The sequence below is a fragment of the Schistocerca cancellata genome, chromosome 1 (assembly GCF_023864275.1).
Source record: "Schistocerca cancellata isolate TAMUIC-IGC-003103 chromosome 1, iqSchCanc2.1, whole genome shotgun sequence".
Taxonomy (NCBI): domain Eukaryota; kingdom Metazoa; phylum Arthropoda; class Insecta; order Orthoptera; family Acrididae; genus Schistocerca; species Schistocerca cancellata.
The window spans coordinates 812,530,760-812,550,842 of record NC_064626.1 but is presented as its reverse complement, the minus strand read 5'-3'; the positions used below and the strand labels follow the sequence as shown (position 1 = coordinate 812,550,842).

The 20,083-nt window shown below is 39.7% G+C and overlaps 1 protein-coding gene across 3 annotated transcripts in view; it reads left to right on the top strand.

Annotated features, from left to right (window-relative positions):
- LOC126188137 (E3 ubiquitin-protein ligase CCNB1IP1-like) overlaps nt 1-20,083 on the top strand; it is a 230,645-nt gene that overhangs the window by 149,868 nt on the left and 60,694 nt on the right. For all 3 annotated transcript variants that reach the window (XR_007537824.1, XM_049929631.1, XM_049929645.1), the window contains one exon: nt 15,277-15,493. Coding sequence is in view for 2 of the 3 variants with exons in the window: in XM_049929631.1 (XP_049785588.1) it covers nt 15,277-15,493 (217 nt within the window). In the remaining variant the exon portion in view is untranslated. The remainder of the gene's footprint in view (nt 1-15,276; nt 15,494-20,083) is intronic.

Below are 20,083 nucleotides of genomic sequence, written 5' to 3'. Positions count from 1 at the left end.
GCAGTTCCTTCAAAGTAGGTTTGAAGAAGTATCTTCCTAATAGGTGTTTTTATAGTCTTACAGAATTCCTCTCAGATGATATTATTGAGATATACAGGTTGTTTCTTGCAACTTCAGCAGCTAGCCATTCATAACTTAAAAAATAACAACCCTCTGCTGAGACCCCACCCACAAACTCAGTAGCCAGAGTTTCCCCTTCTGCTATGTAAGACAAACTGGGAGTAGCTTCAACATTCAGTTCAAAGAACATTGAGATGTCGTATGTTGAACAACACATCAAAATCTCTATTTGCAATCCATACAATTCTCAACAGACATGGAGTAAACAACATTGAAGAGCATATCCAGATATTGAATCATTCAGGGAAAAGTGGCCTTATGAATCTCCTCAAAGAGAGAGTAATATATGTATATAGATGCAGATCACCATTGTCTTAATGAACAGACTTAATTAATTAGACAGACTTTATACAAAATTACGTTCACCTACTTTCCAATTTGAAACATAAACAAACGCTGCTCCGTTTGACAATAACAACATGCGGACAGAGACCCAACATGAGATAGTACACTAAAATATAACAGCCTGCTCAGTCAGACATTAATACAGTAGTCAAATTAATTTAAGCTTTCAACTAGACATCATAAGTTAATATAATGTCCACTGTTATTACATTCATTTATTTATATACGCTCATTTATCACTATTTATTTTGTCCAGTGGAATATCCAGGATGGAATGAAATAGTATAAAGACAAGCATAGTTGCTACTCACCATATAGTGGATATGCTGTGTTGCAGATAGTCACAACAAAAAGACTGTCAGTGAATTATCTTTCGGCCAACAAGGCCATTGTCAAAAGTAGATAACATACACGCGTGCACACACTCACGCAAATGCAACCCACACACACATGACCACAGTCTCTGGCAGCTAGAGCTAGACTGCGAGTGGCAGGACATTATGGGAGAGGCAACTGGTTGGTGGTAAGGAGGAGGCTGGGGGAGGATGGAGAGGGTAAGGGATAGTAGGATACAGGTAGGAGGCAGTAAAGTGCTCCTGGGAGTGTCAGGGAAAAGGTGGAGAGTGGGACAGCTAGGTGCAGTCAGGAGGTTAGATGCATGGTGAGGGAGGGAAAAGGGGGGGAGGGGGGGCAGGAAAGGAGAGAAGTAAAAAGACTGGGTGCATTGATGTAATAGAGGGCTGTGTAGTGCTGGAATAGAAGCAGGGGAGGGACTAGATGGATAAAGACAATGACTAATGAGGACTGAGGCCACGAGGGTTACAGGAACATAGGATATATTTCAGGGAGAGTTCCCACTTGCACAGTTCAGAAAAGCTGATGTTGGTGGGAAGTATCCAGACAGCACAGGCTGTGAAGTAGTCATTGAAATGAAGGACACTGTGTTGGGCAGCGTGCTCAGCAACAGGGTAGTCCAGTTGTTTCTTCGCTACAGTTTGTCAGTGGCCATTCATGCCGATAGACAGCTTGTTGGTTGTCATGCCTACAAACAATGCAGCACAATGGCTGCAGCTTAGCTTGTAGATCACATGAACGGTTTCACAGATAGCCTTGCTTTTGATGGGATAGGTGATGTTTGTGACAGGACTGGAGTAGGTGGTGATGGGAGGATGTTTGGGATGGGTCTTACATCTAGATCTATTACAGGCATATGAGCCATGAGGTAAGGAACTGGTACACAGGGGTTGTGTATGGATGAACAAGGATATTGTGTACATTCGGTTGGCGGCGGAGTACCACTGAGGGAGGAGTGGGAAGGATAGTGGGTAGGATATTTCTCACTTCAGGGCACAATGAGAGGTGGTTGAAACCCTAGTGGAAAATGTAATTCAGTTGCTTCAGTCCTGGGTGGTACTGAGTAACAAGGGGACTGCTCTTCCATGGTCTGATGGTGGAGCTTTGGGAGTCGTTGGGTGGCTGGAAAGATAAGGCAGGGGAGATCTGTTTTTGTACAAGGTTCGGAGGATGATTATGATCTGTAAAGGCCTCAGTCAAACCCTCAGTATATTTTGAGAGGGATCACTCATCACTACAGGTAAGACAGCCCTGGGTGGACAGGCTGTATGGAATGGACTTCTTGGTATGGAATGGGTGGCAGCCATCAAAGTGGAGGTATTGCTGATGGTTCATAGGTTTCATATGGACAGAGGTACTGATACAGGCATCATTGAGGTGGAGGTCAGCATTGAGGAAGGTGGCTTGATTGGTTGAGTAGGACAAGGTGAAGTGAATGGGGGAGAAGGTGTTGAAGTTCTGGAGGAATGTGGATAGGGTGTCCTCATCCTCAATCCACATCACAAAGATGTCATCAATGAATCTCAGCCAGGTGAGAGGGATGGGATTCTGAGTGTTTAGGAAGTATTCCTCTCGATGGCCCATGAATAGGTTGGCATAGCACAGTGCCATGCGGGCGCCCATAATCGTACCACAGATATGTTTGTAGATAATCCCTTCAAAGGAAACATAATTGTGGGTGGGGACATAATTGGTCATGGTGACTAGGAAGGAGTTCGTAGGTTTGGAGACTGTCGGGCGTTGGAAATGGTAGTGTTCAATAGCGGTAAGGCCATGAGCATTAGGGATGTCAGCATAAAGGGAGGTGGCATTAATAGTTACGAGAAGGCTACCATGTGGTAAAGGGCCAGGAACTGTGTGGATAAAATGGTTGGTATCTTTTATGTAGGAGCGTAGGTTGCAGGTAATAGGCTGAAGATAATTGTCTACAAGAGCAGATATTCTCCCAGTGGGGGCACAGTAACCGGCCACAGTGGGGTGTCCTGGGTGGTTGGATTTATGAACTTAGGAAGCACATAGAACGTAAGAGTACAGGGAATGGTAGGGGTGACAAGAGAGTTGGACTCTGGGGAGAGGTTCTCGGATGGGCCTAAGGGTTTGAGGAGAGACTGGAGATCCTGCTGTATTTCTGGAATGGGGTCAGTGTGGCAGAGTCTGTAGGTGGATGAACCTGACAGCTGACGGAGTCCTCCTGCCAGGTAATCCTTGTGGTTCAAAACAACAATGGGGGAGCCTTAGTCAGTAGTTTTTAGGTGGTGATTGTGGATCTTTCTGCATATTTAAGGTTAGTTTGACTAATGTTGAGAGATTTGGGGAATGCTGGTGAGGCAATGTTTGAGACTAAGAAATTCTGGAAAGTTAACAGGGGTTGATTTGGGGGCAGTGGGGGTGAATCATGGTTGGATGAAGGAGTGAACTGAATCAGACAGAGTTCAGTGTTGGTCTTTGGTTGAATCCGATTGGTATGGTTGGTGGTAAAAAAGTGTTACCACTGTAGAGACTGGGAGAAGGTCTTTAACAAGTCCTGCAAGATTGAATTGGAGGATGGGTCAAAAGGTGAGGCCTTTGGAAAGGACTGATACTTCTGCAGGGCTAAGGCTTTTGGAGGAATGGTTCACGTTTGTGTTTCTGGTCTGTTTAGGTTCTGGATCCTGTGTGGTGGCGGGAGGTACTTTGGAGGGCGGAGAAAATGTAGTAGGTCTGCGAGACATGGTTTGTCAGCTATGAGGGGATGTGGGGGAGGTTTGGATCCAGATGACACAGGCTGTGAACCAGTAACTGGAATGGAGGACGTCGTATTGGGCACCATGCTCAGCAACAGGGTGATCCAGTTGTGTCTTGGCCACAGTTTGTCGGTGGCCATTCATGCCGACAGACAGCTTGTTGGTTGGCATGCCCACATAGAATGCAGCACAGTAGTTGCAGCTGAACTTGTAAATCACATGACTGGTTTCACACGTAGCCCAGCTTTTGATGGGATAGGTGATGTGTAGGTGGCACTGAGAGGATCTGTGCAACAGGTGTTGCATCTAGGTCTATTACACGGATATGAGCCATGAGGTAAGGGGCTGGGACACAGGGATTGTGTAGGGATGAACAAGGATATTGTGTAAATTCATTGGGCCGTGGAATACCACTATGGGAGGAGTGGGAAGGATAGTAGGTAGGACATTCCTCACTTCAGGGCAAAACAAGAGGTGGTCGAAACCCTAGTAGAGAATGTAATTCAGTTGTTTCAGTCCTGGGTGGTACTGAGTCATAAGGGGACTGCTCTTCCATGGCCGGACAGTGGAGCTTTGGGAGTTGTTCGGTGACTGGAAAGATAAGGCACAGTAGATCTGTTTTTGTACAAGATTGGGGGGATGATTACGATCTATAATGGCCTCAGTCAGACCCCCGGTATATTTCGAGAGGAATCGCTTGTCACTACAGGTATGACAGTGTGGCGTTCGCTGTGTTATTCGGTGGTTTGGTATCTAATTAATTTGTAAATGAAAATGGTAATGTTATTTCATTACAGTCAGTAATTACAAAATATTTTTTTCTCCCGGTTAAAGATTTGGTCAAGTTGCTAAAGAAATCCAAGTTAACGTAAGTTGTGTAAGTGTCACTAAATCACAGTTCGTACAACAGATTCTATACAACTATTGATTATGATGGAAACAGTTATCTTCAACAAAATGATCATTAAAACCACCGAATATCAGCCGTGCACAACACTAATGTATGTTACCTGAAACAATATTCTTCGCAACTTGTGCGCAATTAATTTTGGCTCCATACATCAGCAAGAAAAAGTTTGTTATATGGATCGTGCTGTGAGCACTGTTCTTAAAGAACCAATCTGATTCGAATATTTATAATATTAAAGAAGTCTATTCTCAAGTAATAATTAACAAATAATTACAATTTCTTAACAGACCTCCGTTTGATATGCGTCTTCCATCTGCAACCTACAAAAGCCAACCAAAAAAAGGTAAAAACAAAGAAAGACGAACGCAGATCATAAAAGGAATTTACAATTACCGTTGTCTTTGTATGATACACATTGATACAGGGTGTTTCAAAAATGACCGGTATATTTGAAACGGCAATAAAAACTAAACGAGCAGCGATAGAAATACACTGTTTGTTGCAATATGCTTGGGACAACAGTACATTTTCAGGCAGACAAACTTTCGAAATTATAGTAGTTACAATTTTCAACAACAGATGGTGCTGCGGTCTGGGAAACTCTATAGTACGATATTTTCCACATATCCACCATGCGTAGCAATAATATGGCGTAGTCTCTGAATGAAATTACCCGAAACCTTTGACAACGTGTCTGGCGGAATGGCTTCACATGCAGATGAGATGTACTGCTTCAGCTGTTCAATTGTTTCTGGATTCTGGCGGTACACCTGGTCTTTCAAGTGTCCCCACAGAAAGAAGTCACAGGGGTTCATGTCTGGCGAATAGGGAGGCCAATCCACGCCGCCTCCTGTATGTTTCGTATAGCCCAAAGCAATCACACGATCATCGAAATATTCATTCAGGAAATTAAAGACGTCGGCCGTGCGATGTGGCCGGGCACCATCTTGCATAAACCACGAGGTGTTCGTAGTGTCGTCTAAGGCAGTTTGTACCGCCACAAATTCACGAAGAATGTCCAGATAGCGTGATGCAGTAATCGTTTCGGATCTGAAAAATGGGCCAATGATTCCTTTGGAAGAAATGGCGGCCCAGACCAGTACTTTTTGAGGATGCAGGGACGATGGGACTGCAACATGGGGCTTTTTGGTTCTCCATATGCGCCAGTTCTGTTTATTGACGAAGCTGTCCAGGTAAAAATAAGCTTCGTCAGTAAACCAAATGCTGCCCACATGCATATCGCCGTCATCAATCCTGTGCACTATATCGTTAGCGAATGTCTCTCGTGCAGCAATGGTAGCAGCGCTGAGGGGTTGCCGCGTTTGAATTTTGTATGGATAGAGGTGTAAACTCTGGCGCATGAGACGATACGTGGACGTTGGCGTCATTTGGACCGCAGCTGCAACACGGCGAACGGAAACCCGAGGCCACTGTTGGATCACCTGCTGCACTAGCTGCGCGTTGCCCTCTGTGGTTGCCGTACGTGGTCGCCCTATCTTTCCAGCACGTTCATCCGTCACGTTCCCAGTCCGTTGAAATGTTTCAAACAGATCCTTTATTGTATCGCTTTTCGGTCCTTTGGTTACATTAAACCTCCGTTGAAAACTTCGTCTTGTTGCAACAACACTGTGTTTTAGGCGGTGGAATTCCAACACCAGAAAAATCCTCTGTTCTAAGGAATAAACCATGTTGTCTACAGCACACTTGCACGTTGTGAACAGCACATGCTTACAGCAGAAAGATGACGTACAGAATGGCGCACCCACAGACTGCGTTGTCTTCTATATCTTTCACATCACTTGCAGCGCCATCTGTTGTTGAAAATTGTAACTACTGTAATTTCGAAAGTTTGTCCGCCTGAAAATGTACTGTTGTCCCAAGCATATTGCAACAAACGGTGTATTTCTATCGCTGCTCGTTTAGTTTTTATTGCCATTTCAAATATACCGGTCATTTTTGAAACACCCTGTATGTCCAATTACATCATAAAATATTATATAAATAATTAATATTTATCATCGTTTTGTTTTATTTCACTGTTTTCCTATATGTCAGATAGATAATGTTTATAACTGTTAGAGGCAAAATTTCTTCTCATCGCACTGTAGCTAAAATTTATCTTGTAGATGTTACATTGCCCCTTGGGCTGAGAAAAAGAAATTTAGTTTATCTATTGTGTGTGTGTGTGTGTGTGTGTGTGTGTGTGTGTGTGTGTGTGTGTGTGTGTGTGTGTTCAGTCCACGTAATCCATGGAGATTTGCTACTCTCAAATGTAATAAAATATGCTGGAAAGTGCAAATTTATGAATCTGTTGTAAGCGTCTGAGATAATGAATGTTTTTTCATGGTGGTATATCATAAAATTTCCAAAGTTAATGTCACTCATTGATCAAATGTCATAACAAATTGCCACTGATGTCGTAAGACCGCCCCCGTGTCGAGGCGTTGGAACGCAGACAGGTAGTGGCTGCTGCTGGAGCGCCCCCGGCCGAGTCGGTGGGGCATCGGCTGCCGTCGGCTGCATCATGGTTTGGATTTGCTGCTGGCTAGAAGTGGTGCTGCTGCAGGGCTTGTTTCTCCTTTTCCATGTCCCTCAGTTTAAGATGGGTACATGAAATGTCAAAATATAAGCATCAGTGATAAGATAATTATTATTCTCATCCTGTGGAAAAATTTATTAGTGTCCATTTCACTCGCATTCACACGGATGGAATTAGACTGTTTTTGGTGTATGTTCTGTATTTTGACACTGTTAAACACAGTGTAGTGATTCACATGTAAGTTTATCACAATATGCACATTTTGAAAACTGCACCGTTAATCATACAAGTGTCCATAGTGTGCTTCATCTACTTTAGGGGAATGTAAATAGTTTTGTGCCACGCTGCGTAGCCAATGTTGCATTATTGTTTTTCCACACGGCTGGCTGTACAGTCTGTCATATTAAATTTGGCACGCGAAGACGCTTCGTATCAAACTACTAAAGGTCATCAGTTCAAGTTAATTATTAATACAGTCAACAGTACTCAACATTCATAGCGTTGCTGCTAACTTTGTCACTCCAAGAGCGTTCATAAGGTTACATGATCACAGTTTTTATCACTCTTCATCATTATTCACAATATAAATCACAGTTCTTCACGCGTCCACTAGTTCCTGCGAAACACATTTCACTGTTCGGATTGCTGTCAGTAGTTTTCCACAGCACTTAACAGACATTCTATATGCAAATGACACTTTTCAAGTGGGAATGTTGCTCATAAGAGCATTTTATATGACTTCATAATGAAACCGTGTATGTAAATCAGTACACACATTCAGATTTCGCTGCACTAGTTGTGAAAGCAGGTCCCCCCCCCCCCTCCCCCCCCCAAAACACTCACACACACGCACACAAACACACACACACACACACACACACACACACACACACACACACACACACACAGAGAGAGCTCACACACTACCAACACTCGCTACGTGTGTGGGACTACGTGACTCAATCTTATGAAAATATTTTTGTTATATCCATTCTTACACATGAACAAATATATTATTTAAGCATTTTAATCATTTCTATCCTACATATACAAAGGTAAAATTACTCACATTTAATGCATAACACTCAAGTGAACTTTTATCAAGTTATTGATCCCTTTTAGAGTAAAATACATTTATTATGGAGATTCTCTACTCCTTGTTCAAATAATTCAAGAGTATTATAGTGTAATACTTGACATAATAGCTTATGAACCAATACATACATAATATTATCACATTATTGCTGCTAATTATTTTACCATAAACATTATATTTACAGTTACAGGATAGTGCACTTGCACTTCTGATTGGTCCTTTGTATATTCCAACATTTAAATTGGTTTTCCTATTGCAAATATTTTTTTTAATGTCTTTATGACAATACAGTTCTTTTCTCTTTCCTGTATTGATATCCTCGAGTATATAGCACCCCTCATGAGGGATATTAGCTATTTTATATGGTTCTTCATACAGTAATTTATTTATTTTTTTGAGTATCGATGCCTTTGGATGCGTTCTCAACAATACCAACTCATCAATACAATATTTTTGTGTTTTAGTAAGTTTTTTGTCAAACTTCATTTTTCTTAGTCCAGGGGACCGAGTAAGATGCTCTACAATAGGTCTTGTGCAGATATACTTTCATATTGTACTGGTATGATTCCAGGGCGTTCAATGGATACTTTGAGGTATCCGGATAATATTTCTGTTAATTGTCTAGCCTCTGAAGCATTAATGCAAGTTGCCTCCTGTATTTTCTCTTCTATTGTTGTGACGATGTCACTCACGTTGCTGGGTGCATCGTTATTTCGATTTTTGTGACACATCTGGGGGTGCTTATGATCCAACACTAACAACTTTTGTTTGCTGACAGAAAGATTCATTTTTATCATCAGCGGAAGGTTCGCACTGAACTCCCGATTCAGCATTAATGTTATCGGTTGCTGTTGGTACTTAAGTGCACGTATCCCACGGGCGAGATCAATTACAGCTTTCCTTTCCCAAAGAAACTCAAGACCCAGAAGCACCGGTACTGACAAGTTATCCATTAGTAGGAACATGCATAATAAGTGATCATTTCCCAAGGAAACTTCCACCTGTGTATGGTATTTTATACTCTGTGCCTTTTTTCCCAATGCCCCTGTAACCTTACAATTTGCAACAGGCAAAATTGGCAATATTCTTATCTCTGACACCTTTTTGAAAACCTGCGTATTCGTAACTGATACATCCACACCCGTGTCAAGTAGAATAGTAGTTGTTACACCATTTACAGCTTCAGTGATACTTGCTTGGATATTTTCCCCTTTGTGGCTTATCAGAGACAGCAGGTTCCTGATATAGCTCATCTTCGATCCTGTTGACATCCTAATACCGTATCATGTTTATTTTTTGTTTTGTCGACCTATTGCCGTCATTGTTGTCCTTGGTCACCTGGCGAAGGCCTACAGGGACCAAAATTAGTTTATTGGCTTCTGAGTGTTTTGTTTTGCTTCTGAAGGCACCTCCAATCTTCTAACATTTTGTTAGTTTTCAGTCAGAAGTGGCCTGCTTGGATCCCACCACGGTGGATATTGATTGCTTGGTATAGGTATAGCTTGTACATAATTTATTGGCTGACCTGAGTTGATAGAATTTTGCTGCAGCTGCCAATGACTTGGTCCCTGATGTCGCCAATATTCACTGTCACCCCGCATATTTTTAGGCTTGTCTTTTTATGGACTGTCTGACCTGTTGTCATTTCGTCTCTTTCGGTTGCTATTGCTGTTGTTTGTATTTTCATTATGGTTCTGTCTCTGAATACCATTCGGTTGTTGGTGTTCTTCGGTCTTTTGATAATTACTGTTATTATTATTAGGATAACCAAATTTTGGTTGTGTTGATTCCTGTTATTATTATTATTATTATTATTGTATTTTCCATTACTATATGCTTTTCTTTTATTTTTCTTTGGATTACCTTCGCCCCTATTTCCATTGTTTCCATTCCATGAATTTTTTCCATTAGGACTATTGGTACTGCTGATCACATAAGAATTTTTTTTGGCGTCTTCTTTTACTAGATCCAGAGAATCAATTACAGACAGAAATTCTTTCAGATCGATGTCTGTGACATTAAATAATTTTTCTCTAATATGTATGGGTAATCTAGCTTTTAACACTCACAGCAAGTCTCTGGTGGTTACTGGCTCATCCCAGTAATGGGTCATGTTAATATATTTTTCAAAGTACTTCCTTAAGGAACCCGACTTCGGATTGTACATTTCTGCATTGTAAACAACTTTACGGAGCCGCTCTTGAGTAGATGCTGACCAGAATTGATCAAGGAACACCTTCTCAAAGTCGTTGAAAGTCTTTCAAGTTTCTGCTGCATTTAATGCCCAGAGTGATGCATCACCAGAAATATGTGAAACCACAAACTGTATTTTCTGTTCTTCCAACCATGGTTTTGGAAGAACACTTTTGAAGTTTTGAATGAAAACTACTGGATGTATGTTTTTCTTGCTTTCTTCGTTAAATATTTGAAACTGTCTATGCGTAATCAGGCTTTCTTCATTCATTAAAGTAGTTAAGTGCATGGAATTGCTATCATTCGCAGGTCGTGTGGTTACTTTATTACAAGTACATTCTATTTCACTATTATTGTTACTTGGTGTCACATATTTCTCTGGTAATATCGGTTGATTACCAAAATTTGGTCTTCCTTGTGGTGCATTAAAATTCGCCGTTAGATTATCTGTAATCTTTTGCCTGTCAGTACCAGTGTTGTCATTACTGCATACTGTCACATTTTCAAAGTTTTGATTTTCAGAGTTCAGCACCCTGGTTACTTCTGTTCGGACTTGCTTTCAGATTTCCGATGGAGTGTCCTCCTGCATTGTTTCCACAGTGGTAGCAAGAGCTTTGAATTGGTTCTCTAGTCTAGCTACTTCAGTTTAAGGCTATTGACCTGAACTGGAATGTTTGTTAATGGTTCAATAGTGGTTTTTACTGCATCGATTTCCTGCTTAAAATGGGTAGTAATAGCATTATCATGATCGACCAACACTTGATTAATCCTACGGACAATTTCTTTATCTCTTTCCAGAAAAATATTGTTTATGTTTTCCATAAATTTCTTTTCCTTTTCTTGGTCCCTGAGCTCCTGTTGCTGTTTTTCTATAAGCTTTTCCTGTCTATGTTTTTTCTTTTCCTGATGACGTTGTCTTTCATGCTCCTGCTCTTTAAGCTCGCATTGTCTTTCAGGCTCCTGCTCTTTAATAGTAAACTTTTCAAACAATGCTGTTAGCATATCCTGTATCAGCATAGCTTGAGCATTGCTAATTTCTGCCCCTTGCCCAGGAGAAATATTGTCATTAATTCCTAACTGATTGACTGCAAGAGTGTCAGTTTGTTTTGGCAACTCCTCAGTTTTACTATCACTCTGGACATCAGTTACTAAATTACCATTCATATTTAAATTTTCTAATAATTCGGCAGAAGTATGGGTAGATTGTTCTACCTGAGACTCTGATGTCATTTCTGCATAAGTATTCTCATTTGGTTTAATATGTTTATTTTGCTTAACCATTGTATCACCAATATAGCATAAGAAATATATAAATCACTGACAAGCACCAATTGACACAAAATAATCTTATAACTAACACATATGCACAAATAACATTATCTAAATAATTCACTCTGTGCACAAAATTTTTGTAGAATTGCTACACTTGGAAATATTATTCTCGCAGCCAGAGTGTTCAATTATTACTACTTATGGCTGCAGGTACTGATATCTCAACTTGAAATGTCACACACAACGGTTGTTGATGGTATGCTGCTGTGTAATTACTGAACATGAACGTCTGTTCCTGCCTTTGTTGATTGTGAGTGGTGGACAGCACTGCTTATTTGAAGTTACTCGTGTCTCTCGCACCAGTGCAGATACAGATTCGTACAGCAGTTTGGTAGGAAGATGTCAATGCTCATGAAACAAGTAAATATACAATGATTAATAGTTTGTTTTGGTACCCCATACCTGTAATAGATCACAGTATCAATTATTAAAATGAATAAATGTGAATTGGTGGCCCCACGTTGAGCACCAGTGTGGTGTTCACTGTGTTATTCAGTGGTATGGTATTTAACTAATTTGTAAATGAAAATGATAATGTTATTTCATTACAATGAGTAATTACAAAATAATTTTTTCTCCCGGCTAAAGATTTGCTCAAGTTGCTAAAGAAATCCAAGTTAACATTGTGTTAAATTGTTGTCTGTAAGTTGTGTAAGTGTCACTAAATCACGGTTTGTACAACAGGTTCTATACAACTATTGATTATGATGGAAACAGTTATCTTCAGCAAAATGATCATTAAAACTACCGAATATCAGCCGCACACAACACTGACGTATGTTACCTGAAACAATATTTTTCGCAACTCGTGCATAATTAATTTTGGCTCCATACATCAGAAAGAAAAAGTTTGTTATATGGATCGTGCTATGAGCACTGTTTTTAAAGAACCAATCTGATTTGAATTATTTTCATTAAAATGAGTTCAGGACCACTGGTGCACATTTATTTTTACACATTTTTATTACCTTCGGCATTTATGTCTGCAGAGTTGCGTAATTTGAATTTTCCGCTGAGATAATTGTTAAGATTGCGGCAGACAATTGACAGAGACTTTCTATTGTTAGAGCAAATTTCCTTTTAACAGGATAAGTATTTGAATTAATGCTGACTAAATTTTACTTTTATATTGTGCACTACTTAGATTAATTTTCATCAAGCAAACCTTTGATACTTTCCTAAGAAACACAGATAAAAGTGCGATACAAATCGCTATCATCAATGGCTGCGCTCCTTGCAGCGGAAAAAAATAATTAACACAGATAATGCTTATTGGGAGAGGAATTAAACTTACAAATAATTATTTGTACATATTTATAATAATAAAGAACTCTATTCTCAAATAATAATTAATAAATGATTACAATTTCTTAACAGACCTCAGTTTGATTTGCATCTTGCACCTGCAACCTACAAAAGCCAACCAAAAAAAGGTAAAAACAAAGGAAGACGAACACAGATCATAAAAGGAATTTACAACTATCATTGTCTTTGTATGATACACATCGATATGTCCAATTACATAATAAAATATTATACAAATAATTAATATTCACCAAAGTTTTGTTTTATTTGACTGTTTTACCATATGTCGGATAGATAATGTTTCTAACTGTTAGAGGCATAATTACCTCTCATCTCACTGTAGCTAAAATTTATCTCATGGTTGTTACAACAGCGCCGTATGGCTAGGCTGTATGGAATGGACTTCTTGGTATGAAATGGGTGCAGCTGTCGAAGTGGAGGTATTGCTGTTGGTAGGTAGGTTTGAAATGGACAGAGCTACTGATACAGCCATCATTGAGGTGGAGGTCAACATTGAGGAAGGTGGCTTGATGGGTTGAATAGGACCAGATGAAGTGAATGGGGAGAGAAGGTGTTGAGGTTCTGGAAGAATGTGGATAGGGTGCCCTCACCCTCGATCCACATCACTAAGTTGTCATCAGTGTATCAGAACCATGTGAGAGGTTTAGGATTCTGTGTGTTTAAGAAGTATTCCTCTACATGACCCGCGAATAAGTTCGCGTAGGATGGTGCCTTGCAGGAGCCCACATATGTTGTGGGTGAAGCAATGGTTGATCGTGGCGAATAGGAAGGAGGTGGTCAGTTTGGATTCTGTCGGGCATCACCCACTTTTGACAAAGGCCTTGTTGGCCGAAACCTAATTTTCTGACAGTCTTTTTGTTGTGTCTTTCTGTGACTTAGCATCTTTGCTATATGGTGAGCAGCAACTATCCTTTGTATTATATTGTCACATTTCATTCTGACAATGCCCCATCAAATCTGGCTGTAGGAGCTATGGTCAGTGGCGGCATCAAAATTAAATCTGTACTGTCTAACATAATGACATTGTTGTAGTCAATGGGTCGAGGAGTTCTGGAACTTATTAAGAATTTGTATAAGAGACAGCTTCTGAGTAAGCTTGTTGAAGAAGAGATATGTAAATGTCGAAGATGTCATTTCTACGATTTCATCTGTGGGGGACTAATGTTGTTTATCTCACTGGAAATTGTTTCAATCTCTTATCTACCTAGCTAGTAGGCATATATACTTGAAGTATCATGTGGAGGATGAAGGGGAGGGGGGTGCTAGCTTTGTGTCCTCCTTGGTTTTGATAATGCATTCATTCTGAAGGTTAAGGACTTGCGATGACTTAATCATGGATTCCATAGTTTACTTATTCTGCATATTTATCCTTGTTAATAAATATTTGGTCTAAGGCTTTCCTAGTGGTTCCATTTTTTCCAAATATGTTTCGAAATTTGCTGCTGGGGAATAGTACACAGTTGTAACTATCAATTTTTTTCTTAGTGATAACGATCTGACACATGCAGTGATTGGCTGGATTGATATATCCCTTTATTTTGCATTCAACACTACTGTGCAGTTTCAGCTGTGTGGCAATTTTCAAGTGACTGTATAATATAACCCAACAAATAGACATGTTTTTTCAAGTAATTGTATAGATATTTAAGAAAAATAAAAAAAAGACTAAAGTCTGTGATCAGACCTAGAGGACTACGCAGTGCCAACTGGCTGCCATGTCATGCTCTGCCATTTGGCATCATTTGGATGTAATATGGAGGTGCATGAGGCTAACACACTGCTCTCTTAGCCAGTGTCAGCTTTCCAGACCTTGGAGCAACTACTTCTCATTTGAATAGCACCTCAGCTGGCATCATCATACTAAGTGGAACCTATTACAGTGCACCCACCAAGAAAAGAAATCTGTCGCTGTAGTGGGAATTGATCCCAGGTCCTCTACGCAGCAGTCAGACATGCTGACCACTCAGTTACAGAAGCAGACAGATAATATTTAATCCATAAAAAGTATATTGGCTTGAGCAGTTATGTTATTCAGTTTGAGGGGTTATGTTATACAGTCACTTGGCAGTGACTACATAGCCAAAACTGCAAAGTAGTGGTGAACACAAAATCAAGGGATATTCAAGTATATTTTTGAGACTTTTACTGCTACCATCTTGAATCCTTAGTCAACACTAAGTGAGGAGATATTAGTTATACTATCGGCATCTGTATTATTTCTGTAGTAGATTGCAACACCTTCACATATTTATGTAAGTTACAACCACCAAATATGAGGGAAATTTAGTACTGATGTGCTTCATACAGTAAAATATTGTGTTATTTTTGGACTTATCAGGCATCCTATGAGGCTCTGCGTCGTACACAACTAAATTTCGTCAAAGCTAATGAAAAGGAACAGGCGAACAACTTCCGCTGTCATGAGAATGGCAAGACTGGATTGCATTTCTCTCTTGGTCCCACCACATTAGACACATTGCATCCAAGAACTTCATTACAAGACCAAAAGATCCAATTCAACAAGGGAGATTTAAGGGCTGAAAATGATGCTGAAGGTAACTACCAATAATGTCTAAAAATATGCTTTTATTACAGTTTCAAGTTCATGATGAAATATTACCTGGTAAATATACCTCTGCCAGATGCATTGCATCCAAGAACTCACATTACAAGACAAAAAGATCCACTTCAAAATGGGGGATCTAAGAGCTGAAAATGATGCTGACGGTAACTACCAATATTGTCTGAAAAATATGCTTTTATTACAGTTTGAACTTCATGATGAAATATTACCTGGTAAATATACCTCTGCCAGCGATAGTATATGACCAAAACATCTTTCTCTGTTTTCCTTTTTTACATTTTTTTATTCATCTTCTTATTGTCCATAATGTTTCACTTTTCTGAACAATATTTGGAAGAAAGTTTTGATCATGAGTGAAGCAAATGTACCTATTGCATTGGAATAGGCTGACATATTGCAGAAGACATATGCAAACTTTAAGGTAAAAGACATTCAGCCTTAAACTTAACCTGGTCAGTGATTCCTGATTTGGGCATAAAAGTCTAAACACAGAAGATTATAAAATAAATCCAGATAGCTGCGTGTAGGACTTGAGAATCTTGACGATTTGTCTGTGATCGATGTCAGTACTGGTCCCAGGAATTCCAAGACTTCCCAGAAAAAAATCTGATACTACTAAATTAAATTGTGCGAGCAGCACACCCCAAATGAACAACAACATTAATTTTCCTTGCTATATCCACTGTAACACTCGCATTCAATGACAAGAGAAAACAATTTGTCACCTATTCCCTCTCAGAAACAGTTGGTTTAATGCTCTTGGTAATGTTTTCAGAAGTATGCCAATTAGCAATGTGCACAGTGGCTGTAAAAGCCGACTACAGCTTGTACTGCTCAATAAAGTGCCTTATCACTGTAAAAAGTCCTTGTGTATGTATGTTGGTCCACTTGTCGGCATTCAGTGTGACATATTTGGTTTCAGCCAATTGACAATAACATCCCTAATTTCAAGACAACAATCATTTAACAGTTTGTCAGGGTTTAGTTGGAAGACAAAAGTATACACCAGTTCCAGTGCATTAACTAGCTTCATAAATATGTAGTATCAACCCAAAAAATGGAAGATAACACTCAGTCATAGTGCCAATGAGGAGTTGTCAGTCTGTTTAATTTTACTACTAGATAATTCTTTTATCTTCTTGGTACCTCCTTGATGCTTGTGTGACTACAGTACTTGGATGATTAGAGGGTTGGTTTACTGCTGTTGTTAAAGGCATAGTAAGTCTTGTGAAATGAGGTTGTGTATGACATACCTGCTACATCTGTGAATGTAGTAATGCCAACAGAGGAAGCAGCAGCGCACATTATGGAGCCAGAAACAGTAGAGTAGCCATGGTGCCAGCAGCGGGTGGGAGGAGTTGAAACAGGTGCAATGTTTAAGAAACAATGGTGCTTCTTTTTCAAGTGGACCCTTAGATTACTGGATGAACCGTGAAAACGTATTTCCTTTTTACAGATTGTAAAGATCACATCATCATCTTCAGTTTTTGTTTAAAATTCCCAACTGTGCGTTTTGGCATTTCGATGCAATAGGCAAACAAAAGGCTCACTCACTATAACATGAACACACTATTAATAAACATAGACAAAAAACTGAACTAAAAGTCACTGCAAATATTAGAATGCCAGTATTACTGAGAGGTGACATCAGAGTGCAACCTAGCTGGGTAGCACAGTGGTTATCACATTCGCTCACATTCAGGAGGATGAAAGTTCAAACTTGCGTCTGGCCATTCTGATTTAGGTTTTCCGCAATTTCCCCAAATCACTTAAGGCAAATGCGGGGATGGTTCCTTTGGAAGAGCATAGCTGATTTCCCCCTCCATCCTTCCATAATCCAAGCTTGTGCTCCATTTCTAATGACCTAGCTGCCAACAAGACGTTAAACACTAATCTCCTCCTCCGACAGAATGCAGCAACAATAATGCTGTAAAAGCACCAAATCCATCTGTTGTTTCTGCTAAGAATTGAATGCACCGGTGGTCAGGCAAATCCAGTTGTCACTCCCAGAGTGCTACAGGGATTAAAACTTGGTTATGCTGTTACTGACTGTTAATAATGCTGCCCTGAGATAGGTCTAACTTTGAAACTGAAGTATGATATTTGAATGTGAGTAGTACTTGTACATACCCATGAAATACTACACATGCTGCTTTTCATAGACTGTGAAATGTAAACAGCCTTGTGTACATGTGAGTAATTTGTACCTACGTTGCCGGTGATGTAATTTTCTGTACAACATAGGTACCTTCCACACAAATAAATGGCTGAATAAGTGTTTATGGGCTATATTCAAATGATTTTTAATTTGTGGACATCATCGCACATTTTCTACAAAACAGAATGCAAACAGATGCTGAAACAAGAAAAGCTCTTCCTTTCTTCTTCATGTATTGTTAAGGGAACAATTATGGTCACCTTCGAACCACTATCTATGGCTGCAATACTGGTACATCCGGGTTTCCCCAGTTTGGCCCTAGTTTTAAGGGTGTTCAGAGGCATACTGGAGGGATTTTTATCCAACTATCCGAGATAAACCTGGACCTTTATTCATGTCTGGGGAAATTCGACTAACTGGAAATAAATAGAGTGTAGTAAACCTCAGTTAAAATACATTAAATGACTCACCCATACGTATTTTCTTCAATTTAGTCTGTTAAAAACCCAGCAGTAAGCACACTTAGATGATTCCCTATATGTACGCAGGATGTTCAAAAATGATTTTTACAATGTAGATCACGTATACTTCAGAAATGGGAATAGCTAGAAAGGTCGAAAGGTGCAGTTTGTGGCATAATGTAGGCACACACACACACACACTCACACACTCACACACACACACACACACACACACACACACACACACACACACACACACCTAAAGCTGGTTGTTTTGTTCTTTTCTTTTTTTTTTTTAAAAAAAACGAGTTCACATACACACACACACACACACACACACACACACACACACACACACACACACACACACACACCTAAAGCTGGTTGTTTTGTTCTTTTCTTTTTTTTAAAAAAAAAAAAAAAACGAGTTATAGACCGGCCACTCGCCCAGCAGTTGGTACAGTGTGTGGAATGGTCGGTACAGCCCAGATCTGACACCCAGGTCCTGCAGAACTGTATTACATTTTTTTCTTTGGGCAGCGTGTGCAGGATCACAGATCCTGCATCAGAGCAGCAATAACATATGTTAATGAGGACATGCTAGGCTGGACATGAAACTGGAATATTGCACCTGTGTGCTGCAGATGGTGCACACATTTAAGGTGACCAACCATCCCTTTTTCACTTCCCTTGTTTTGTGACAGTCAGGATTTTTCTAGATCTGTACCAATTTTTTTTAATTAAGACTTTTTGCAATATCAAATTTTTTTAATGTGTCCTGAATTTTGGTCTAGAAAATATGGTCACCTTAACAAAAGGTTTCCCAAACTGAGTTTTGCGGAAGTAAGTAAGTTCTCCACAAAAAACTATTAATAACATTGCTTTTCTTTTAACATTTGAAGATATTAACTACTTTTTAATTTTATGATGATTTCTGTGTTATTAACTATGATTTAAAATTGAAGTAATTCCTAAATAAAACCAGTTCTTCTCATTTTTTAAAATTATATTAACCTTCAAGATAATCAAGATGTACCATTGAAGTACTAATATTCTCAAAGTATTCCATCACAGCAAAACTTTGGGAATCCCTGCCTTAACGCAGTGAACCCTGTTAAGTGGCTACTAGAACCTTAGGTATGCATGAGCATTATGCTGCAAACCACAGATTTCTACCTCTGCCCATTTCTGAAATATATGTGATCAAAATTTTGAAGATCATTTTGGAACAACTTGTATTTTTCATACCTCTTTATTGAGACAGTGAGAAGCTGTTGACAGTTGGTGGCAGCATGCATCGCAACCCGCCCCGCCCGCCACACAACTGAATATTTTAAATTCCATTTGCCTTCTACTCATTGAGCTCTATTAAAACTGACTTAATTTATGATCATATTCCTTACTGCAAATGAGTACGGCACTATATTTAGACATGAATGTCTCAATAATGCGCATTCACAAATCCTTGTTACTCTCGTGCGTAATTTATATCTGTAGATCAGTAGGAGGTGCATACCTGCTGGCATTGTCGGTGCCGAAACCCAAGCAAGGAAACATTACCCTCACATGTCACCATTACCTGTGATACATCACGGCCATCAGCCAACTTATCGTCTGTGTACTTTGTGTACCTGGGAAAATAATCTGATTTGACCCAGGTGTTTGGGGTTTTTGGAGTTTTTGTCTGGGGTCAGCAATTTAACTGATGGCAGGTCTACCCCAGCAATAAGTCAGTTTAATTAGTTATGCATTAATGGCATCTGGAACAACTTAATCCATAACAATATATGAATCGATTTTAAATGATGAAAAGGAAAATTACTCCATTATGAACATAATTAAATGAACATGTAAATCCTTGATTTTCCATTAACACCATCATGGGTGTGACCCCCCCCCCCCCCCCCCCCCCAAGAAATGTCTTCATTTACCCCTGGGGGTA